A 25,859-nucleotide genomic window follows, 5' to 3' on the forward strand; every position below is an offset into this window, starting at 1 on the left:
TCACTTGAGGGGATGGGCTGAGAAAAATTCAAATAGGGTTCCAGTGAATATTCTTTCGTCTTCGCAGTAACACGCACACACTGGGGCCTGTGTGATTAAACATGCATTCAGTTTAACTTTCACACGGACGTCTCTCTCCAGAATCGCGCCAGAACCCTTCGAACCTGCTGGCGGTTTCTTGTCAGCAGGCAGTTTCTGCACTCCGTCGGCTTTTCCCTGTGCTCGTTCTTTCCTTTGTACAATTTTTTCGGTCTTAATTGATGATGGATTTAGGCAAGTAAAAAAGTTTCTTCTCAGCCCTTTGAGAAGTAACTTTGCCCACCTATTTTCACGTTACACCTGCCCACCAGAAGTTTGAGGATTCTGAGATCACGAACAAGTTAATTGTTTAAGATGGGTGGGGAACCTTTTTTCTGCCAAAGGCGATTTGGATATTTATATAACATCGTTCTCAGGTCATACAAAATTATCAACTTAACAATTAGCCTGCTGTATTTGGTCAGACATTTAATTAACTCACCCTGAATGCCTTGGCAGGGCCAGACCAAATGTTTTCACGGCCTTATAAGGCCCACTGGTCAGATGTTTCTCACCCTTGCTTTACACTCTAATCTCCTGGCAACCCTAATCCATTTTCTCCTTCTGTAGTCCTGCCTTTTCCTGAAAGACAATATGTAGCCTTTTAATTCTAGCTCCTCTCACGTGGCACAATGCATTTGAAATTCATATGAGTGTATGTCATCAGTTGGTCCCTTGTTCCTGGTGAGTAGTATTCCATTGAATGGATATACCACACCTTGGTAACATCACTCATTGGCTAGAGTAGGCAAAGGCAGTTGATTATATTTGAGGATGGTATAGAAAGGATTTAGGAAATTAGATGACCTCAAAAGTTCTTTCACATCTGAAATTTTAGTTTTTTGAAATGTTAATGTAAATGGTTTTATATGGTAAGTACAATTTATTCACTTGACTTATTAAGGGGACGTATTGGAACATACTATATTATATCCACAGTTTGTGAATTTGTGGTTTAGTGTCATTTTTCTTTAGTATTGAGACTGTTGCTTTTTTATTTATTTTTTTTTTTAAAGAAAGTATACCCCCTGAAGTTATCCCAAAGTAATTTTTCTTTTTTGGTTAACTTAATCTTCCTGACCACACTTTCTACCCTCCGTCTACTGTACTGATATTTGTAGATGGTGTTTCACAGAGCTTTGCTTCATTATTTTAGGAGAAAAATGATAATGTAAGATCTAATTTTTAAAACTTATGTATTTCTCTAATTTCTTATCGATGTAGTGATAGCATATGGAGGAAAATATATGAGCTCTGGAGTTAGACATATTGGGTATAAATTTGGAATGAGATTATTTCCTATCCACTTCTTTAATCAAACTGACTTTTCTTAAAAGCCATCATTCCCGAGTATTTTTTGTTCCACACTTGACCTGGTGCTTCAGATACTTTTATAGGACTCTTATTGTGTGACTTGATGTGGATAGGTCTTGATCTTAGAGCAAAATTCTGAGGCTGCCTAAAGATTTGGAAAATGTTTTTATTTCAGTTCTACAACTCTGAGGGGAATCCACTAGCAGTAATGAATTCAGAGTTTGTTATGGAAATTTGACTTAAAAACAGAATGTATATGGTCCTGAAACATACCTTACAGTGCAGTTTTACATATTCCTTAATCTTATAAATATTTTTGGATTTTTTTTTATCACTAGAGATACCCTCTAATGTATATGACAAGTTGGTTTTATTATGATTTAATGTTTTCTAGATGAAGGTAATGAAACAGAGGTGCAACCACAACAAAATAGCCAGTTAATGTGGAAACAAGGTCGTCAACTACTCAGACAGTAAGTAACTCCTGGTCAAATTAAAGAGAAGCAGCAGATATTTTCAGGAGATTATTTTTGTTTTGTATTTTCAAATCAGTAGAATAATTTTCCTTATTATTCTGCTGCTGTGAAAAGCTAATTGAATTACTTTTTCTTTTTCATATTAAATACTTTTCCCCTGTACTGGAATTTATAAATTATTAAATATTAATAAGAATTATAAGGCATAAATAATTTTATTATTTTAGATTCATTAAAAAGAGTATAACTTTAAGCTTCTAGATTTTACATACACTTAAATTTATAGTTTAAAGTTTGTATCTTTTATACATGAATATACAAGTTTTAATATAAGTTTAATTAGTATTTATATGTAAATTTGTGATTTTAAGCTTTCTGCTTTTAATTAATTGAAGAATTTTTTTATTTCCCCTTGTTTGCAAATATTGCACTGACATGTACTTTATCCTATGAAAGGGGTAGTTGAGACTATAAGGAGGGAGCAGAGCTGGGTTGAGGTTCAGATGTCAGGTGGTGGGCGAGACCCACTCACCAGCTCAGTACTTGGTCCTTGCATATCACGTTTGAAATTGGTATTCAGGTTTATGCCTTAGTAAAATGAATTTGCTGTTTGTTTTGGACTTTTGAGATCGCTTGTGAATATTCTAAATCTATAATTTCCAAAGTGTATGCCTGCCAGCCATTCCTTTTGGTGATGGGAAGGGAATAATAAAATGTCTCCAAATATCTATTTTTTTTTAATCTACTTGAAGTTAAAAGAAAATGAGATTTCACTAGTATTTAATTATTTTTTAAAAATATTTTTATTGATTTCAGAGAGGAAGGCACTTTACTAAGTGAATCTCTTTTAAGGGAAAGAAAGCTGAGGTCAGCAGAATTAGAGTAACAACGAAAGTAGCAGAAATGGGCTTTACACCCAATTAGGCTAATCCAAAGCCTATTCTCTTTTATCCTGTGCTGCCACCCCTCTCCCCACATTCCACAACTGAATTGTGGTCTACATTTTTCATTTTACACTTGTCCCAGAATAGAAGCATTCCTTCTGGAGAAGTGACTCTTTGGATTATACTTTTTTATTGTATATCATAGAGGAAACTATGTAAGCCAGAAACATTCTCTTTAGATCTTAAACGGTGACACTTTACATCAGAAGTGTAAAAAGATTGCTGAATATAACAACTACTGTCATAAAATAATTTATCTGAGAGTGAGATTGCTCCAACCCTGCCAAGAAGAAAGAATGTGCTATTAGGTATATTAAGAAACAGTTTCTTTTTATGATAATATAATGAATGGAGTATTGTATAGTTGTTTGATTTTTCTTAGTGACGGTAGAGACTGGTACTGCAAGAGACAGCTCCATCTGCAGCTGGAAGATTATTTATTAGCAAGTCGTACTAGCATGTTACTTGTCTGTTAAATCCTATGCAGGCACTGGATTTAAAGAAATACTTTTTTTAATGTATTAAGTTATGGAATGCTGATCCAGTGTGGCTGAATTGTAAGGATCATCTTTATACACAGGTATCTACAGGAGGTGGGTTACACAGATACTATTCTAGATGTGAAGTCCAAACGAGTGCGAGCTTTGTTGGGCTTTTCAAGTGATGTCACGGACAGAGAAGATGACAAAAACCAGGACTCACTCATAAATGGCACAGAAGGTGAAGTTAAAGATACAGCAATGATTGGGTAAGTATTTTGTCTGGAAAGTGTTTTAGCTATAACTTCAGTTTTTATTGAATATATTTGGTTTATGGGTGATATTTATGACACTTGCACTTTTAGACACTGCTACAGAAATAATTATAATAAATTAGACGATAACAGTGATTAGAGTTTGATTTTTTTTTTAGAGTTTATGATATTTTAAGAATATTTTTTATTTAAGATATTAGCTTGAAATTTATGGATTTAATACAGATTTTAATATCCTGAAGCTTAGTGACTTACTATTAGAACTTCATAAAAGATCTTATTTTGGAAATTTAGTTAAACATTTTTAAGAAGTAAACCTTTAGAAGTAAACCTTATCTTAGCCACTTTTGTTTATTTAGTCAGGGGCATTGATGGCTTTTCCCTTAGATTGTCAAATGAAAAAATGATAACAACCAACACAACAATAGCCATGCAGTGTAAATGAATAAAAATTATACCTCCCCCCCTTTTTTTTCCCTGATCAGTAAAATATATATTTTTTGATGTGCCACAGAATTTTAGTAGTTTATGTGTACCATGACATGAAAAAGGATGAAAATCGCTGTTTAGTGAGAACATAGTTTCTGTTCTCTGGACCATAAACTAAAATTATGAGATTTAGGTAAAGGTTTAAAAATATGACTTTTGTAAACAGATGTCATTGGAGTCTTCTTAAATGTATTCATTAATAATTAAAACTACATTAAGTTGTTTTTATAAATGTGAGATGTAGATTGTTTCTTTGTGTAGACATAGACAGTGTCTGCATTATTGCTTATAGTTTGACCTAAAGGGTTAACTCAAGTCAGTATAAAGGCCTTCAGAAAGGACCACTCTAGTTGTCTTGTGTTTTGGTTTGACCTCTCTTTGGAAGCTGACAAAGATATTATTCTGAATGTCTTAATTATGTAGAGGTGAAGAATAAGGTGGAAAAACCTCAAACGTAGCTTCCTGCAGATTTGAAATTTATTATTTGTCTTGAAAATTTTGTCCATAGTTGTGGCTATATTTTTTCACAGACATACCTTTGTTTCTAAAACATTTTTTAATGAACTAGAGATAAATCATTCTTTCTGGTCATTAGGAAATTGTTTACTAGATATATTTTTAGGGAGCTAAATTAAAATCTTACATATTTGAAATCATTTCCAGAAGTTTATGCTCACTAATAAGATGAAGTTTTGTAGAAATGTTGATTTGAGTAATATATTGTATTTAGTAACTTGATGTGCACATTTGCTTTTTTCAGTTCATTAGCTGTTCAGAAATAGAAGATTGCATCAGAGAAAAATGACATATTTTCTAGTTATTTTTTAGTTATGGAAACTTATGTGTAATAGTAAGAGTAGCATAGAGGAAAAGAATAAAGTTTGTCAGAGAGAAAAAATATTTTTAAGAAGAAATACATAAAAGTTAACTTAGGATCAAAATACATCTGAATCAGGAGGGGTTCTTTACATTAGATTACCATTAATCTAAATAGATAGGGTTGCAAAGTAAAAAGTAATCACTTTCTATATTGCTTCCTATATTATAATTATATGGATAAGAATCAATGTCATTCATAATGTTATTTGAGGAAACATGATTACAGTATAAGCAGAAGATAGTGCATCATATTACAGATTAATTCTTATGTTGAGTTTAAAACATGAACTGAGCAAAGTGTACATGTCTTAAACCAGGAAATCAGAGTTAACAGATTCTGCCTCGGTACTGGATAATTTCAAATTCCCTGAAAGTGCAGCTGCAGATTTCAGTGATGAAGACGACGATGATGACATTGATGGACGAGAGAAAAGCGTCATTGATACTTCAACAGTGAGTTGGATAACTCAGATATAATTATTTTTAGGGAATCGTATGTGTAGTGTAAAAATAACACATATCTTTCAACCTAAACCTTATCTTTATTTTTGTTTTTTTTATGAATTTGAAGAAGTATACAAGTTTTTAGTATTTATTGCATAATCAGGAATATTTTTAGTATAGCAGCTTTCTATTAAGGGCCTCATTTTTTGACTTTTTGTTAGTTCATTAAACATTTCAACATTTCTATAGAGCTGGTGAATACGGTAAGCATTGTGTGTTGTAACAATGCAGTGTTATTCGCTGCTATAAGACAATAGAACTGGCAGACCCATTATAGTCCCTAATGGCGACTGGCATCAACTCGAATTGATGCTGTTTTCTTGTCAGGGCTGCTTTGGCAGACAAGTTCTACAGACTTTCAGAACTCTTCCATTAGGTTTCTTCAAGCTTGTTTAGGATTTTTCTGTAATTTTGCTTACATCTTTATAAGTTTATTGACTCTCCCTTGGTAGTTTCTTACACTAAGAGGTGTCTTTAAATTGCTTTTTCTCCCTTCTCTTCCCTTCTCTATTCTATCCCCTCCTACCCTCTTCTCCCCTCCTCTCTTTTCTTTCTCCCTACTTTTTTCCTTTCCAACTCCCTTCTTTCTCTTCTTCTTTCTGCCTCCTTTTCTTTTTCCTATTTTTTTAAAAGTAAGAAATAAGGGCATGCTTTGCTTTGACTAGGAAAATAATCAAATTTCCTCTTCCATTTTTATTTAAGAAGAGGAATGTAAGGTAATAGAAAGCAGACTGAACCTGAAGTCAAAAGCCTTGGGTTTAAGTCCCAGTTCTGTTACTAATTATCTGTGCTTATTAATCCTTTAGGCTTAACTGTTTAGTTTGTAAAATGAGGATTATAATACACATCCATCTTATCCCCAGAGGATTTTGTGAAGAATGTGAGACACTATAATATATATGAAAATGATATATTTGACTATAAGTATTTTCTAAGTGTTACTTCTTTGTTCTTTATGTCCTCTGCTTCCATCAGAGACTGTCAAATTATTATTTCCAGATTATTGTTTCTCTGGGCAGGAATAGGTGGAACCTTAGATATAAGGAAGAAAAGTAATACATGCTTATTACAATAAACTCCATCCATTCCCATTTACTAATCTACTCTCCATTGGTAACCACAGTTTACTTTTTTCCTATGTCTCGCCATTAAAAATACAGGAGTTTTTTAAAAATATATATATTTTATTGATTTTTTACAGAGAGAAAGTGGAAGAGATAGATAGAAACATCAATGAGAAACATCTATCAGCTGCCTCCTGCACACCCCCTACTGGGGATGTGCCCGCAACCAAGGTACATGCCCTTGACCAGAATTGAACCTGGGACCTTTCAGTCTGCAGGCGACGCTCTATCCACTGAGCCAAACCGGTTTTGGCAAAAATACAGGAATTTTTGTTTATTTATTTAAATGGGATACTTGATAGACAGTGGGTTTTCATCTTGCCATTTATTTCCCTTCTTTATTAGGTTATAGAGAGGAGATGAGACTTAGAAACAGTTTTTTCCCCCCAAAGAGTTAGTCTAGTGACTTAATACAATACTTAGTTATAACTAATGTTGAAAATACATTCAGACTCTGAATTTACGATTCCAGATATTTTTATAGCATTTTTTGATTTTAGATTAATATTATAGTATGTCTTGATTTTAGGGAAATATTCTAAATAGTTAAACCAATTATTCTAGCATTATTTAAGAATCCATGATTTCTCCTATTCTGTTTTTATATACACCAGGAAAGGCAGAGTAGGTTTCATCCACTGTGCCAGCTTTCTTCTATTTATAGTAGCTTCCTGGAGTGTGCATTGAGAAGGATTCCTGAGGATGTATCTGGTTTTAGATTAAAAATGCTGTGATTGACAAGTGGTATCAGTCATGAGCATAAGAGCAGGGCCATCCAAGTCAGGTAATTGTTATCTCTTAGAGTCTACTTCTAGAGTCACTAGTCTGTCCCATTGATCTGTATGTTTTACCATTACATGTTTAAACTACTCAAAACAGTCCATTGATAAAGTTTGATTAGATCATGCTATTTCTGTTTTGCATGGAGAGAAGAAGCTGAGGTCTGGAGAAGTGGAGATACTGAGTCCATTTTTTCAAAAGAAGCTGAAAACCTGTTTTCCTTATTTGTTTGGGCTTCTGGTTGTGGAGGTGACCAAAAAGGAGATAATACATAAAAAGTATTGACATATAGATCTAACAGATCATCTTTGGCCCGGCTCGTGTGGCTCAGTGGCTGAGTGTCGACCTCTGAATCAGGAGGTCATGGTTTGATTTCCATTCAGGGCACAGCCCAGGTATATCCCCAGTAGGGGGCATGCAGGAGGCAGCTGATCAAGGATTCTCTCTCATCATTGATGTTTCAATCTCCCTCTCCGTTTCTCTCTGAAATCAATAAAAATGTATTCTTAAAAAAAAAAAAAATCATCTCTGGCCCTAACCGGAGTTTTGCTCAGTGGATAGAGCTTCAACCTGCAGACTGAAAGGTCCCAGGTTCGATTCTGGTCAAGGACATGTACCTTGGTTTCGGGCACATCCCCAATAGGAGATGTGCAGGAGGCAGCTGATCGATGTTTCTCTCTCATTGATGTTTCTAAATTCTCTATCCCTCTCTCTGTAAAAAATCAATAAAATATTTAATAAATAAATAAAAAATTATCTCTGCATGCATTAGGCTAAGTTTTGATCTTCCAACTGGATTTGTGATTCTAGAGATTCATATATATATATATATATATATATATATATATATATATATATGAGATTCCTAAATATATATATATATATATATATATATATATATATATATATATATATATGAGATATTACAGCCCTTACTAGATTTGCTATTAAATCTAAGTCAAGTCTCACTCTGAATCATCCATATTTTAGGAAAAACTTGAATATATAAATTGGAGAAAATTGATGCAAGTTTGAGACAGTAGAAATAATAGTGGGAATTCCTTCCCTACTCCTCCACCCCCCTGCCACAAACAGAATAGCTTCTAAGGCATGCATTACTGAGTTTGTAGTTTTTGTGATTATAAATTTTATAAGGGAATGATGCATTATAGTTAAAATTGATCATGGTTATATTCTGAAAGCTCTTGCAATGTTTTATAAAGGTTTCTTTTTTGGGACAAACTGTATCCAAGAAATATGATTTGGTTGTGTTTCTTTTAATACAGTACGTATTTTATCTATATAATTTAAATAGGTATCTTATGGTCTAGTGTTTTTAATATATGATTCCATTAGTTTATTTACAACAATAAATCATTGAACAAAATTTAAATTACTACTTTAAAATGTATAATATTATAATGTATACACTTTTTAAAGAGACATCTGTTTTCCACTGTTGAATGGGTATTACAAAGATACACTTTCTACAGAAAACAATAATTGGGTTTTGTCAGTCAATGGTAAAGGGGTAGCTTCTCCCTTATTTAAATTACTTCCATAATATATTTTAATTTGGCATGTTTTCTCAATAGATTGTTAGGAAAAAAGCATTGCCTGAGAGCAGTGACGATCGAGATACAGAAGAAGCTCTAAAGCAGTTCGACTTCTTAGTTACATCAGAGGAAGGCGACAGTGAATCTAGAAGTGCCGGTGACGGAACAGATTGGGGTAAGGAAGGATACTGGATCCAACCAGAGACATTATGTAAAGAAAATTAATGAATATTTTTTCCAGGAGGGTAACATCTTAAAGAACACTTTAAATCTCTCATAATGTTGAAATGTTGAGCCAGTGAACTTTTTTATTACTATCACCTTTTGTCTAGTGTGTGTGTGTGTGTGTGTGTGTGTGTGTGTGTGTTGTGTGTGTTAAAGAAGATTGTATAAGATTGCAGTATAAAAATAATTTGAATTCACCTACTTTCAGAATGCTTTTTCTGCCTAGTCAGTAGAACTTGCATATCTACAATAGATTTTGTGGAAATTGAATATGACAATATATTAGAGCAGTGATTTTCAACAAGTATGCTGTAAGGACTTTTAAAACATAAAATGCCTAACTAGTCAGGGGCACTGATCTAAATGATAACAGCCAACACAGCAAAAGCTGTCAGTGTTAATGAATAAAAATTATGCCTATTTTTTTTGTCAGATTGGCAAAAAATATATATTTTGGTGTGCTGCAGTATGTTAGTAATTAGTTTGTGTATGTCGTGAGATGAAAAAGGTTGGACATTGCTGCATTAGAGGATTTAGAGAGCTCATCTCTGGCATCTTTGGTACAAAAAGAAGTAAAGTTTAAAAATCGTAATTTACAATACCATTCCAGTCAGGTTTTGTCAGTTTGCAAAGGCATCAGATTTTGTGTGTAAATTGTTCTAAGCATGTTTAATATTTTAAACGTCTAACAGGAGTTAATAAAACAAGTGTTTTGCAATGAGAGAAAATTTTCTCGAGGTTAAAGAATTTTAGAACACCCTTAGTTTATAGTCTATGTACTTTAAAGACTGATAAAGGTTAGAGAATGAGTAACTATCCTAATATTTTCTTGTCCCTTTTCCTTCAGGGATCTCATAATGTTAATACCACTTCTTTTTCATGGCAAATATTTGAAAAATTATTTGGGATAATCACTTGAAATCATAATTGTGAATATAATGGCTATTTTAGTGATTGACCTTTTCCCCTACCCAGAACAAAGTTTGGAAATCAGAGGAAGTTAAAGTGAAATTAGTCTCTCTTCTGTCTTATTCCATAACTTAAAGGCCGGTGCACAAAGATCTGTGCACTCAGGGGTCCCTCAGCCCAGCCTGCGCCCTCTCACAGTCTGGGCCCATCAGGGAGAGCGGGCCTAAGCCGACAGTCAGACATCCCTCTCGCAGTCCGGGAGCCCTCGCTCCTTATGGCCCACTTGCTTGCTGCTCCATACTGCTCAGCTCACTGCTCTTTAGTGCTGCCGTGGAGGCAGGGGAGGCTCCTGCCACTGCCACTGTGCTCAGCTCTCTTCCGGCTGAGCGGTGCTCCCCGCTATGGGAGGGCACTGACCACCAGGGGGCAGCTCCCGCATTGAGCATCTGCCCCCTGGTGGTGAGTGCTCATTATAGCAACTGGTCGTTCCACCATTTGGTAGATTTGGATATTTGCCTTTTTAAAAAAAATATATTTTATTGAAATTTGTACAGAGAGGAAGGGAGAGATAGAGAGTTAGAAACATCAATGAGAGAGAGTCATCGATCAGCTGCCTCTTGCACACCCCCTACTGGGGATGTGCCCGCAACCAAGGTACATGCCCTTGACCGGAATCGAACCCGGGACCCTTCAGTCCCCAAGCCGACGCTCTATCCATTGAGCCAAACCGGTCCCGGCTGCATATTTGCCTTTTATTGTATAGGATGAGATTATATATCAAGTTATTCAAATATTTCAGGCAACAATTCTATCAATATAGCTAGATCCACTGTGTTACACAAAGGTCTTTCTTTAAGGAGTCATACATCTGAATAATAATAGTTGGCCCTTTTCACTGCCATTCTTATTGCAGTGGTGTTTGGGATTTATTTTCCTCCAAATACAGTTGCACTGTCCCATATGTAACTTCCCTAGCTTTAAGGCGTGAGTCATGGTCTCACATATTATATGATGACCGTGTGTACATTTTAACCTAGCCTGCTACGAATTCAAAGCATTCCACTTTTAAGCAATTAACAGAACTAGATGGCAAATCCTGTGTAGTTGAATGGACATTTAAACCATTTTAAGTGTGTCCTTTATCCCTCCTCACACCCCTATAAAGGTGAATATGCTTAGGTTTAAGAATCTTGTTAGTTTCTGCCACGTAAATTTTTGCCTCACAACTTCTAAGACCTTTCATTGTTATTATAAGTATAGTTAAGATTATAAGGATAATATTTTTATTTTTAAAAAATTAAGACTAATTTAAAATCACACAATTGAAGGCATTTTAGGATCCAGAAGCCACCCATTTTAATTAATGATTAAGACCTGGTTAATGAAAATTAACATTTTTTATTGTGAGCTCTTTCTGGAAAAAGAGACTTTCTACTATTGATAGATTATAGTTATGTTTATAAGAAATTTGAGTTTGTTTTTAGTATATCCACTGGCCTAATAACCATATTTTAAAAACTGTGGATTGGAACTTGTTAAGAATAGACAGATTATTGTTTATTCTGGTTTCTTTTGTTTAGTCCAATCATTTATCAGATATTGATCAAATGCCTTCTGTGTGGCAAGTGTTCTAGATGAGGAGCTCTATTTCTGTCGTCCCTGCAGTCTAGTATGAGGATATAAGCACTAAGCACAGTGCATGAATAGTATGTCAGAAGATGATAAATGCAATGGAAAATAGAAAATGTAGAACAGAATAAGGTAGATAGAGAGTAGTGGGTGTGGGGTCATTATAATTTAAAATAAGGTGTACATGGTAAGCATCATGAGAGGATAACATGTGAGCAAAAGATTTTAAGTTGATGAGGGGAGATAGGCATATGGATCTGGAGAAAGTGTTTGGGGGAAAGAAAGCCAGAGCACACGCCCTAAGATACAGCAGCCGTAGTATGCTTGAAGAATTCAAGAAAACTAGAGTTTCTGGAGCAGAGTTTTTCTAAGGGAAATATATTATAGTAAGAACTGACCAAATCACTTAGGGTTTTGAACACAAGGATGGCAAGATCTGACTTTTATGTTAAAGCATTACTCTGGATTCTAAAGAACCCAGGGCAACCAGTCTTGATAATAGTCTTGGTGGGAAGAGAGGACAACTATTACAGTAATTCTAGCAAGGGAGTGGTTAGGGAAGTAGTATAGATTCGAATAGTAGTCAGATTCTAGATGTGCTTGAAGGTAGGAAAAAAACAGTATTTCCTGAAATAGTTGATGTTGGATTAAAGAAAGAGAGGATTTTTGTCTGAGCAAATGGAATTGTCATCAAATTAAACGGGGAATCCTGTGGATAGAACAGATTGCAGGGGGGAAGATTGGGATTCTGATTTGTATGGTTAGTTTGAGATACTAGTTAGACTTCCAAAGGGAAATGTAGAATGAGCAGTTGGATCTATGGGTCTTGAGTTCAAGCAAGAATTCTGAGCTAACACATGACATTATATAGTAATATAAATTTTTTTATAGTAAGTATAATATATGTAACATTTATTCTCTAAATTTTCTTCTCCTGAAATAGTGAAAGTTAGTAATTGTAATTTCTTTCTTACTAGAAGCTTTGTTTCCTATTTAAGGAGATTATTAGATTGATTAAATTGTTTTAAATTTTAGATGTAGGTTAATTAAGTTTTCAAGTATTCCTTATAAGTCCTATAAAATAAAAATGGTCATTTGTTGATGAACACATGCCAAAAACAAAATTTTTCAAATGAGAAGATCATTGAAGTCTATTTGTATAATCTCTTTTTTTTAAAATTAAATTTGTATAATCTCTTAACAATCTCTCATTATGTAAATTAATAAAAAAATTTTGTGATTCAGTCATAATCTAATTCAGAAAATGATGGGTTCTTGATTATAGTGTTTTGGGGCCTAATTTACTAAAAGTCACTCACATCTTCCAGGTGTGTGTGCTTTCTTTTTTATGTCTCTTTCAAGAGAAATTTAATAATATTACCTAGGAAATTGAATTGGTCACCGTTTCTTAGATACTGTATTTTGTGTGACATATAGCTAATGTTTGTTTTTTTTAATTAATGATACTAAGGAGAAAATAGTTATGTCATTCATAACTATTTACTTACAGTGTTTAATATTTCATTGAAAAAGGCTGTTTCATTTGTTTCACTTTGTTTAGAAAAGGAAGACCAGTGTCTCATGCCTGAAGCTTGGAATGTGGACCAGGGAGTAATTACCAAACTCAAGGAACAATACAAAAAGGAGAGAAAGGGGAAAAAGGGGGTGAAGAGTAAGTGGAAAACATTGTATCTGTAAATCATAAATCTTGCCTCTTTCATATCCCCCAATTTTTTTTTCAATGTTTTCCTAAAACTACTTACTCTTTTTCTTTTCTACTCCTGACCTCTTTCCTTTTCACCTGCTCTCGGGGGTTGAAATTAAATGGTTAGCTATTTAATTATGAACTTCTACAAGAAGAAAGAAAAACTATACATATTATTGTGGAATCATAATATATCCCAATAATAAATCCAGAGCCTTATGAGAATGTGGGACTATATATTCAAACATAGTGATAATTTGTTTTTTAAAAACATTTGTATTTAATTATAATCATGATTTTTCACTGTTGACAATTTTAAATCTCATGTAGTTTGACCCTCTGGCAATCCACCAAAATTATTGCTTATAATTTTAGAATTTAGAGACAGAGCAAGTTAATTTCTACCCCTGAATATTCTATATGTTCATTACACACAGTTCATTTGCTTTCACCATTATATGCTATACAGGGCACAAATACACAATTTCTAAAAGTATTTATTAGTTTAAAACTTTTGGCCAATTCCATTTATAACATTACCAATTAGCTTTTTTCTTTTCAATAAAATGTGTGCCACATGAAAAGAGCTAAAATTAAATTTCTAGCCCTGTGAATCATATATATAATTCACTATGCAAACTATTAAAGTTTAGCAATAGCTCTAGTTAAGCCTGTAAAGTGGAAATACAAAAGCTTTCAAACATCCCTGAAAACATTAAACATCTTTTTAGGAGAACAAGGTGAAACTACCTCCTTGTGCTTCCTCTTATTGACAGTATGAATGTGGGTCTCCCTTTTTGGCAACAGGAATTTTATCCTTTGGGATATTAAAGTAGTATAAAGTGAGATTAAAATCCAGTTTAGTAAAACTGTATTTGAAAGTTGTAGAAGACTGGAAGGATACTATTTTTTCTTTTTGTAATGATGTTAAAGCTTATCAAAGACCAATCACTTCTGTTAGGACATTCTTTTACAACCCAGTAGTTAATAGAAAACATTTAAGTGTTTATTTAAAATATTTTAGAATTTACAAGTAAGCTTGAAGGGATAAAAGTCAGTGACCATTATTGATATTATCATTGTACCAACCATTACATAACTGAGAGATGATGTCATTTGATGTCTTCTCAATCTAAATTAAATCAACATAAATATTAAAACAAGAATATTTGTATTTATCCAAATAGATTGATAACCAACCCCTTTAAACTGAAGTTTCAAGGAAAATTTTTATGTCATATATGAGAAAAAGAAGAATATTTTAATTTTTAGATTGACTTAAAGTTGATATATCTCTTTAAGTCATTATGCTGCAATAATGTCTTGAAATGTAAAAGATCTTTAAATTGGTACGGTTTCAGGACTTATGTAGAACCCATGTATTATTTATTATATTGATTGTTCATTTCTTGTCAAATATCAAGGCATTGCTGTAGTTGAAATTTAGCACTTTAAGATCTAAAACTGCACCATTTGACTGGAACAGTATTCCTATTAATTTGAGTTATTTCCTGAATGTAGGGATTATGATCAGTATTTAGGCATAAAGCATAAAGTTTTTTAGTATGATGAGGAAAAATGACTCTCTATAAGGAAAAATTTTTATGTCTTTTACTGAAGCTGGAGAGGGTATAGACAGGTTCAGCACATTTTGTTTTCATTGTCAGTTCATATTATCTAGATAAATGGTAGTCTGGGAACAAGTTAAGACGATAAAAACAGAACTGAAACAAAGCTTTGAATTGATAAGTGAAGCATTAATTTATAATCTATAAATATTTTATTAATTGAATTATTTACTCATTGAGAAAGATCTAATTTTTAAAATATATCCTAGTAGATATATTTCCAGTCAAATTGTGTACTCCAGTCATGCTGTATTGAAATATATTTCTAGGTATTAGTTAAAATTGCTTATGCTGGTATAGGAAAAAACATAACGGACTATGGGTAAGATTTCCCATTCTTAATTAAACTTATAACAGGAAAAACTACCGAAGATCTGTTTCAGCCTCTCTCCTATATAAAACAGTCAAAACAGGGATGTGGGAGAAGGAAGAATCAAGTTTCAGGTAAGTAATCAGCAGGGCATGAGACTTCACTTTGGGTACCATAGCTTCACGGTGTCAGGCGATAAATGCAACTTAATTTAAGCAAACAAACAAAAAGTGATGTTATTGTTTAATTTGGTATATAGCAGTAGCTTCACAGTCTGTGGTGTCTATCTGAATTTAGACCAATATGCACGAATAATAGAATATTATTTTTAATGGTTGACATTGAACATGAACATTTTTTCCATACACATAGTGATACTTCATTAGCTTAATTTTAAAAATATATGTAAAATATGTCGTTTTAAGAAATAAACTTTTAAAATAATTTGAAAAATAATTGCTTTCTAATATAGAAGGGTAGCTTTAAAGATGAATGTTGGCAGTTGTGAATAAAGTTTATGGCACCATTTTAATGCAGTTGAGTAATTCTATATCCTCTCTCTTGTTCTCTCCCTCCCTTCTTTGGGCTAGGGCCCAATAGGTCAAAACTACAAGATATGCTTGCTAATTTGAGAGATGTTGATGAGCTTCCTTCATTGCAGCCATCTGTGGGTTCACCTTCCAGACCCAGCAGCTCCAGGCTTCCTGAACATGAAATAAATAGAGCAGATGAAGGCGAGTATTTAAGACACTCTAGCACAAAAAGCACTTGGATATATATATATCTAAATTCTTATTAAAAATGGTTTTCTATAAGAAGAATTGTATTCTACCAATACTTGTCATTCCCCAAATGTAGATTATCTTATATTCACTGGGGTTTGATTCTAACTTCAATCTTTAAGACGTAAAAAGGGGTACAGAAACTTAAAACCAACTCTAAATTCTAGTTTAGAACATCTTTGCTATTTCAGATAAAGCTTCCATGGCCTTTGTGTGCTATATACATTTCTTTATTTTTATTTTATTAATTGAGGAGACAGTGCCATACTTAGGAGGCATTATAGTCATAAGTTCTAAAAAATCTTAGCAATCAAATAAGGTTATGCCTATTGTTGCTTTCTCTCTTCAACCCTCAAGGCTCTTAGTTTAGCCACGGTTATGTGTTTTCGGGATTTTCTTGGCCATTTCTCAAGCACTAACTAAATTAGCCCAAACAATATGTGTGGTCAAATTCCACAGATCTGTCTTTTTTTGTAAGAGTAATTTTTGTTTAACACCTGCATTAAGTTATATGAAAATATTAGAAAACAAAACAAAACACCTGGCTGAAGACCTAGTTTCAGTCTTGCATGAATCTTGTGGTTAAAATTTTGGCATGAAAATTGCTTTTCTAATTTAAACAATCCCCTCATTATTAGTAAATGTTTAGGGTTCTTTGAATTTCCTCAGAGGATATAGGGTATGTTTTGGTAAAACCCATTTGTATTATTGCTGCTTTAATAATAACTAAAGCATGGTGAAACACCTTAATTTGTACTCCACTTTGTTCTTACAAGTTTTTCAGTAGAGTTTCTGCTACTACTATTTTTAAAAGCACAAAGTTATTATTTCATTTCATCAGTAAAGTAACCACCTATAGAAAACTAGAGTGACCACCTCTGACAGTTTGTCAGAATAATCTGCATTTATAAAAAATGTCATTTTATTATTGGTCAAATTAAATAAAATCTTCATATAATAAATTTAGCATTTTTCTTTTAACTGGTTCTTCTGTGATGGTGACTAAAGGGATTGGATTGGTATATGTCCAGTGTTATAAAGTAAGGGTATTTATATTTATCACAAAATAAATCTGACATCTTGAAGCACAGTTGGAAACTAAAGAAAAGTGTTCAAATGGGCACTTTAAGAATTTTTGATTAAAATAAGCATTCTTAAATGAAATATAACATACCTGTAGAAAACTGCTGAACTCACCAAAGTGCAGCTCAGTGAATTATTACAGAGTGAACCCAACCATGTCACCACTGCCTCTAGGCCAAGGAGCAGGACATGCCCAGGACCGTAGAAGTCCTGCTAGTAATACTCTGATCACTAGCCCTTCTCTCCTCTCCAGAGGGATCCTGATTTCTTCGCTACATAGTAGTTTTGTCTCATATCAGCATGTTTCAGTTGTACTGTTCTCATTTGAAATTTTCTACATTCCTCCAGGTTATAGAATTAACAGTTTTATTTGAATGAGACAAACAGTGTGCAGATTTATTTGCTATATATTTTTACTAATTGATAGAAATAATTTGGGTAATTAACAAGAACTGTCATGTGAGGAAAACTGACTCCTTTAGATACATAATTTTTCTGTGCAGTGTAAAAGAAAGGACAGTAACTATTGGGTTTGTTTCATGTTTTATTTTTCTAATTAGATGATATCTTTAGCTATGATTATGACATGAAAAAAGCGAACAATTCTTCAGGATTTTCTGCTCACTGAATTTCATTATGTTTAAAAGCATTTTAAAATAATCACATGTAGACGTGCCCTTACTGAGATTAATTACTGACTCTGTAGAGGTGTTTTGTGTTTCTTTTGTCTTCTTCCAGTGGAAGCACTGACGTTTCCTCCTTCCTCTGGGAAGTCATTCATCATGGGAGCAGACGAAGCCCTTGAGAACGAGCTGGGGCTTGGAGAATTGGCAGGCCTTACTGTGGCCAACGAAGCAGATTCGCTGACGTATGACGTGAGTGACCATTTTATTTTTGTTGCTTTTACTTATTTTTGAAAGTAAAAAGTTAATTTTATAGAAAAAGGTGGTAATAAAGGAGAAAAACTTCACAAGTATAGAATTTTATTCATGAATATATTCTAAAGATAAAAATGCTTTCCACATCATATAGGGATTAACAATTATGTGCTTTACTGAAATCTATATGTTAGTTATAGCTAGCTAATTGGTTTTAGATAAAGGGAGGATTTCCCTTTTCCATTACTATGTTTGGGTTTGTTTTATGTTTTAGGGCACATGTGTCAAACACAAGGCCCGCGGGCCAAATCCATCCCGCCAGGCCTTGCAATGTGGCCCGGACCGCGCTGTCATCACTGCACTCCGCTGTGTTTCCATCACAATGACAGTTTATGACTGTTCAGTAAACCTTTCGGCCCGCGATTTAGGCTGGATTTTAGATTTTGGCCCCTTCTCTGATTGAGTTCGATACCCCTATTTTAGGGCATCAGTAATTAATTGAAATTCATGCCTGCCTAAAGGTGTCGTTTGTCTGGCTTTTTTAGTACATCAGTATTCTGCTGAGAAGAGAGAGGGTACTCTGAAGGTTTTAAGGCTGACTCATAGTGATTTGGACCAAAATTGAAATGATCATATCTTGATGCAATCAAAACACAGTTGTTTTATAAATGCATTTGTAATTGTTCATCATAATAAATTGTCAGAAAAACAGTTGCTTATTTCATAAACTATGTACAACCTATTTTATCTCTTCATTAAAATCCTCTGACTCTGCTACTTCATCATCTTTGGAGAACACAGTGTAGTTTCTGATGCGTGAAAGATGTAGGCCAGATGTCTAAGCAAACCATGACTATGATAAGAAAGTATTCCAAAGAGGAACCCTCACCACTCACTCCTCTTCCTGGAAATCCAATACTCACACTCTCTGTGCTAAGTCCATTAGTAGGTGTTTTGGTTTCTATGTCCAAAAACAGCTAAAATCCATGATTCTTTATACCTCCCATCCTAGTCCGTTTTCTTCACCTGGAAAGAATATCCTCAGGTGATGAATAACAAAAATAACAGCAAAACTCACACCCTATACATATGTCATTCTTGTTATATATTACAATAACCCAATATAAACTGACTTCTTGCATTCCATTTTTCCATATGTGATACAGATTGTTATTCAATGTTTTTGTATCCTTGTGTTCTGTATCTGGCTTTTAAACACCATTTAGTTGACTTCTTTTTTTCATCTAATCCTTGACAAACTTTTAAATTGGAGCTTTTAGTCCATTTCTTTTTAAAGTAGTGACTGGTATCTTTGGATTTAAGGATGCCATCTATTTGTGCCACTGATTTGTGTTTGTTTTTTTCTCCTATTTTTGCCTATATAAGGATTGATAATTTTTTATTATTCACCCCTTCCCCCATTATTTGGAGTTTATACACTCACTAGAGGGCCAGTGCACAAAATTGGTGCACAGTTAGGGTCCCTAGGTCTGGTTGGCGAACAGGACCGATCAGGGCCTTCTGGCTACCAGCCTGGGCATCCCTTCCTTGGCTGCCAGCTGCTGGCTGGGGCCTTCTTTCATTCCACGTTGCCCCATGGGGGTCAGTGCATGTCATAGCAATGGATCAGTCTCCTGGTTGAACTCCCCTGGGGACAATTTGCATATTAGGCTGGTGTGTGTGTGTGTGTGTGTGTGTGTGTGTGTGTGTGTATTACTCCTTTATTATTACAATTAAAATATCACAGCCCTGGCTAGTTTGGCTCAGTAGATAGAATATCGGCCTGCAGAATCGGCCTGCAGAAGGAATGGTCTCGAGTTTGATTCTAGTCAAGGGAACATGCCCAGATTGTGAGCTTGATCCCCAGTGGGGGGTGTGGGCAAGAGGCAGCCAGTCAATGATTCTCTCTCATCATCATTGCTTCTCTCTCTCTCTCCCTTTCACTTCCTCTCTGAAATCAATAAAAATATATTTAAAAAATATTACATGCACATCCCTTTTGAACACTTAACTCTATTTTAGAACTACCCTCACCCTGACCAGTGTTTTCTTTTTCTTTCGTTTTTTTTTTTTTTTTTTTTTCCTGGTCAGTATTTTCAGTGGTTAGAGCGTTGACCTGCATATCAAAGGGTTGCAAGTTCTTGTCGAGGGCTCAATTCCTGGTCAAAGAGGCACATACCTGGGTTGCAGGTTTGATCACCAGCTCCGGTCAGGGCGCATGTAGGAGGCAAATGTCTCTGACATTGATATTTCTTTCTCTCCCTTTTCCACTCCCTTCCACTCTCTTCAAAAAAATCAATGGAAATATACTCTCAGGTGAGGATTAAAAAAACGACAAAACTCACACCCTGTGTATATGTCATTCTTGTTATATATTTTATTTCTCTATATATTTATCTCCAACAAGGTACTGCTTTGTACACTTGATATTAAATTAGTATTATCCGTTTACACTATCCATTTTTCCTTTTTCCATTTTCCCTGTGTGTCTGACTGTTCATCTGGGATCACTTTCCCTTTATTTTCTCTTTAGTGAAAATCTACTGGTGGCCAGTAATCTGTTTCTGGTTTTCTTAAATTTTCTTTATTTCACCCAAATGGGTTAACTTATCTTTAGTACTGAATTCCAATTAGCAAGAGTTGTTTTTTTTAAGCACTCTAGATATATTATTTCATTGTCCTTTTTTGTTGTTTTCTGCTAAAATTAATTGTCATTTCTATTGGTCATACAATGGTGGTCTGATCCCCCTCCAGCCCCCCGGAACTGATATTTCCCTATGTCCTGATTGTCAGCCAAGGTTTAGTTTTCTTTTTATTAAACTTCTTAGATCATCAGCTTTGTAAGTTCTCAGCCATTTATCTTTACACTACTCTATCACTATCCCCCATAATAAAACTCTAGTTATAGTGTTAGATCTTCTTTTTATAGCCTCTGTCTCCTATTTCCTTTTTCTGTATTTTTCATCTTTTATTTTTTCATACTTCAATCTAGATTATTTTATGGCCCATCTTCCAGTTCACTACTTTTCAGTTATGTGTAATTTGTAATTAAACTAGTTGATTGCGGTCTTATATTTTTGCTTCTAGAATTCCTCATTGTTTATAGATTTCTTCCAAAATTGTAAATTTTGCGTTTTTATCTTCTTGAACATAGTAAGCATGATTATTTTAAAATTTGAATCAGAAACTCTAGTTCTTTTAATATTATGTGTTGTTTCTGCTCCCCCCCATTTATATTTTATTATCTCATATGGGCACAGTTATCTTTTATTATGTCCAAATAACTATATTTGAAAAATTATCTGTAGAATAACTTTGGGCCTAGGATGGTATCTTCCCCCAGAGAGTATATTTTAATTTGCTTTTGTCGCTTGCCTGCAGCCATTAGAAATCTATATCACCTCACCCCATTTTCAGGTTTGGATATGATCTGTGTATAGCTAATCTGCAGTCCCTACAAGGGCTTATGTACTTCCAGTTTACTCTCATATCTAAGATGCAGCCCTTTAAAAACAAAACCCAAAGCAGGGTAGTTCACCAATCCCTGTTTTTTGGACAGTCCCTGGACACCAGTTTGCATCCCCCTGTACTGCAGAGGAGTCAGAAGCACAGCTCCACCTCTCAGCCATCACTGGTATCAGTAAACACTGTCTGGGAAAAACTCCAAATATCAGACTCTCCTTAGACCTCTGGCCACGCCTGGAGTGTGAGAGTTCACACATGGTGCTAGTGCAAAGTCATAGACCAGCCTCGTTAGCTTTCCTGTCACTTGGAATGAAAACATTGTGCTTTTATTTTTTAGTTGTTGAGATGGAGTCTGTGGAGAAAAACAACACAGTGATGTGTGTGTTTTATCAGTGAAATCTATTTTTGTAACATTTGATTGTCTCTTCTAATTTTAACATTTTATGTTTCCAGTTCATAAACTTTGTTACCAATTTGATGAAAAAGTTTAGTTTTTAGAGAGTATTGAAAAGCTCAAAAGTATAATATTTTATAATGTTAACATGTTTAAAGATAACTTGGTTTTTTAACTTTTACCCAAAATTAGTTTCTGTACTAGGATGAATAATTTAGGTTGAAATTACTTGTTTTTAATCATCCTAGTGAAGATTGATTTTACTCTTTTAAATTATTTCATCCTTTTTTGGTATTGGATTGTTGCCTATTTTCTTATTATAGTACTTATATTTCTTCAAAGAAAACCACTGTTGATATATTGCTCATTTTGTTTACTGATTTGATTATTTACATTTAAAAATCATATTGTTTGAAAGCTGTAGAATGTGATGGTTTCATAAATCAGCAAGAATTAATGTTGAAATACAGCTCCCCCCCCATCCTGATCTAAATGTATAAGCATTTTTCTTTTGTTTCTTTAATAGATAGCAAATAATAAAGATGCACTGAGGAAGACATGGAACCCTAAATTCACGTTAAGAAGTCACTTTGATGGCATTCGAGCCCTTGCTTTCCACCCTACTGAGCCCGTTTTGATGACAGCATCAGAAGATCACACGTTGAAAATGTGGAATTTACAGAAAACAGCGCCAGCCAAAAAGTGAGAATATTCTACTTTAACTTTATTTGAATATTTTAATTAACAGGTTTTCAGCAGAAAAATACTGACTTTATTATTTACTATTAAATTCTCATATATCTCTTCTTTCTTCACCATGTCATATAATTTAGAGTGTTTTCCCCTTCATACTCACAGTCTAATACTAGGTTAGAAAACTGACACTTAGGGAGGAATGGTGTGATCTGGTTTCCCAGAAATCCTGATTGCAGTCCTTATACAATATTTTAAATGTTTGTCATGTTTGGGAGCCCTTTAAATGTACTGGAAGTTCTATTGCTGTAAATAGGTATAGGCTGTATGATCATCACACTTGGACCTCAATCTGTTCCGTTGTTCACAAGCTTTGGACTTTTGGAGTGGAAGGGAGGGGAGGAGGGATCCTCTTTGGCCTTGTCTTTATGTTTAGATACTTTCCACATTTTCAGTATGTCTGCCAAGACGTCTAGACTGAAAGGCAGTGTTGTTGCCATCGAATACCTGCTAGCCTTGGCCCCCTTGGTTTTTCTCTAGACCTGGACAGACACGAGTTGGTGCAGACCCTTTTATCAGTCACAAAGCTAGTCCTAATCTCACTTATTGGGGTCCTTATTGGAGCTCCTTTCTTCCTTGGTTCACATGGTCCAGAACCCAGCATCTGCCAGCAGTGACCCTTCTATAGTGTCAGGCATTTCTGTTATTGGAAGAGTGGAAATGAATTCAATGGAGGAGATGACAGAAGTTTTATTATTGGTAGAGGATATCTATTGCCCATTTAAAAGAGATCAGTGACATTCCTGCTGTGAGTCATATATAATATATAGACTAGATAAATACTTGATTTATCAGTATTTATCAACTACACCATATCTTGCTAAAACCAAGTGAATTCTCACTTGGATCATGTATCTTCAGCATAAAAAAAATACTTCTGTTTAGTTCTGGTTCTTTGGTCACAGTGGGCATCACATTAGACAAGAGCAGTGTTTCCCAAAGTGTGGTACGCATACCCCCAGGGGTAGGGGAAGAGTTTGGTGGGGGTACGCGTTGCACCAGAGTTTGGTGGGGATATGCACTGCACCGTGCTTAGCTGCGCCTAATTCTACGTTCTCATGAGTACGAGGGGTACTCAGCATTTCGAAAATTATAGAAGGGGTACACATATGTCAAAAGTTTGGGAAACATTGGACTAGAGAATATGAATGTTTCATCATATATTCTTGACTAAATTTTAAGAAAAATATTGAAACACATTTCTTATTGATGATAGCTTAGTAATAATACCTTCATTTATAAATAACAGTGTCCTGTTCATCTTTGAACTTGAAACTTTGGAAATGACTCGAGGAGAGAGCCATATACCTCTAAAAACTTGCATACAATGTAGAATATGGACTTTAAACCCATCAAAAGTCATGGCTAGTTTAGGCACTGTAGAGCACTCATACACTCAGTATTCTGAGTAATGAATGAACTGATGACTTGGACAGTATCTACAAGTATTAAGGACAAACATAGTAACCCGCATGGAAATACCAGGAAGTTAAAGTGCATGGTCCTGTCCTAAACGGTTTTTCTTGCAGAATCACATTTGGTGTTATCACTATTTTTGTTTGTTTTATTTTAAACATAAAGGAATCTGAAATTCCAGAAGATTAAATAATTTGCCTAACAACGCTGGAAGTTGAATCCAGAATTTATGATGTAATTCAGTAATAATGTTTACTGCTGAGACTTAGAGAGGTAAACGCCGTCTTTTCTCTCTGATTTAGGAGCACATCTCTTGATGTGGAGCCAATCTACACATTCAGGGCTCATAAGTAAGTATGTGCTTTTTAAAAAAATAAACATCATTATTAATCAGCTGGATTGGGATATTTTTTATTTTCTTTCACTATGTATTTGTGTTATGTATTTTTGAATGTAGTAGCTTTTTTTGTAATTGTAAAAGAAATGGGCAGATAATGTTAAAAATAATTTATCACTACCAAATAGGAATTCTTGCTGAAATTATATTTTATTTGCATGATGTTTAAATAATGCTTATATCTTTCTTAAAAGAAAGTTGAGGCAATTAGGTTGAAATATTAGAAATCTTGCCCTTTTTTTTCACTTAAAGATAACCTACATAAAAATATCCAAGAATATTTTTCTTGTGATCACAGACTGCTTTTTTTGTTAAGCTTTGTAACACAGAGATTATAATACTTTTAAAAAAATATATATTTTTATTAATTTCAGAGAGGAAGGGGGAGGGAAAGACTGATAGAAACATCAATAATGAGAGAGAATCATTGATCAGCCGCCTCCCGCACATCCCCTGCTGAGGATCGAGCCCGCAACCTGGGCATGTGCCCTTGACTGGAATCAAACCCAGGACCCTTCAGTCTGCACGCAGACGCTCTATTTATTGAGACAAACTGTCTAGGGCCACAATACTTTAAGGTTAGATAGTAAATATTTGTAGGCTTTGCAAGATATATATCTATATCTATATATTTATTTTATTTTATTGTTTTAGTTTAGTTTGGATCTATAACCCTTTTTAAAATGTAAGATGCAGTATTAGTTTGAAGACTGTTCCAAAGCAGACCATTGGCTGGTTTGGGCCCACAGGGCATAGTCTACCAACCTTTGGTTTAGCAAAGGAAGAAAAATCAACTATGCTTTGATAGTATCATTCACTGTACAGAGCTGAAAAATAGAAAGCCATTTGAAAAATTAAGTATTCTTAATTTTCGTGAGTCTTATTACCAGATTCTTTTTAAGACTAGAAATTGATTGTTGTCTCCCAGAGGTCCAGTGCTCTGTGTGGTGATGAGCAGCAACGGTGAGCAGTGTTACAGTGGTGGCACGGATGGGCTGATCCAGGGCTGGAACACGACCAACCCCAACATCGACCCCTATGACTCCTATGGTATGTGAGTCTCCAAAGATAGGAAAGAATAAAATGTTTTCTTTTTACACATTTTACATAGCATTAAAGGAGAAAGTGAGATATTTTAAAAAATAAATTGATAAAAGAGAACTATATCTTTGTTCAAAAGAACTCCTGTATTTAAGAACCAATTTGATATATAATGTAAAAAAAAAAAAAGTATTCTTCCTGAGAAAATAGTTCCCAACACCCAAAATCTTATTGATGGGCGATGCTGGGTTGGTTGACAGTTGTTTTTGTCATTTTAGGCATCTAAGCAGTACTTGACACATTATTACTAATCTGTAATCATATTTCATCTCTATTCTGATAAAGA

The 25,859-nt window shown here is 34.4% G+C and overlaps 1 protein-coding gene across 5 annotated transcripts in view; it reads left to right on the forward strand.

Moving 5' to 3' along the window:
* STRN (striatin) overlaps positions 1-25,859 on the forward strand; it is a 70,750-nt gene that overhangs the window by 31,488 nt on the left and 13,403 nt on the right. For 4 of the 5 annotated variants that reach the window (XM_045580520.1, XM_036434760.2, XM_045580521.1 and 1 more), the window contains exons 4-14: positions 1,787-1,865; positions 3,393-3,560; positions 5,252-5,387; positions 8,938-9,073; positions 13,223-13,333; positions 15,352-15,438; positions 15,895-16,038; positions 17,908-18,044; positions 22,433-22,608; positions 24,378-24,425; positions 25,401-25,522. In XM_045580520.1, coding sequence (XP_045436476.1) covers positions 1,787-1,865; positions 3,393-3,560; positions 5,252-5,387; positions 8,938-9,073; positions 13,223-13,333; positions 15,352-15,438; positions 15,895-16,038; positions 17,908-18,044; positions 22,433-22,608; positions 24,378-24,425; positions 25,401-25,522 — 1,344 coding nt within the window. The remainder of the gene's footprint in view (positions 1-1,786; positions 1,866-3,392; positions 3,561-5,251; positions 5,388-8,937; positions 9,074-13,222; positions 13,334-15,351; positions 15,439-15,894; positions 16,039-17,907; positions 18,045-22,432; positions 22,609-24,377; positions 24,426-25,400; positions 25,523-25,859) is intronic. The other variant, XM_036434761.2, reaches the window with a different exon arrangement.

Source organism: Pipistrellus kuhlii, unplaced genomic scaffold, assembly GCF_014108245.1.
Source record: "Pipistrellus kuhlii isolate mPipKuh1 unplaced genomic scaffold, mPipKuh1.p scaffold_m20_p_13, whole genome shotgun sequence".
In the NCBI taxonomy this organism is placed as follows: domain Eukaryota; kingdom Metazoa; phylum Chordata; class Mammalia; order Chiroptera; family Vespertilionidae; genus Pipistrellus; species Pipistrellus kuhlii.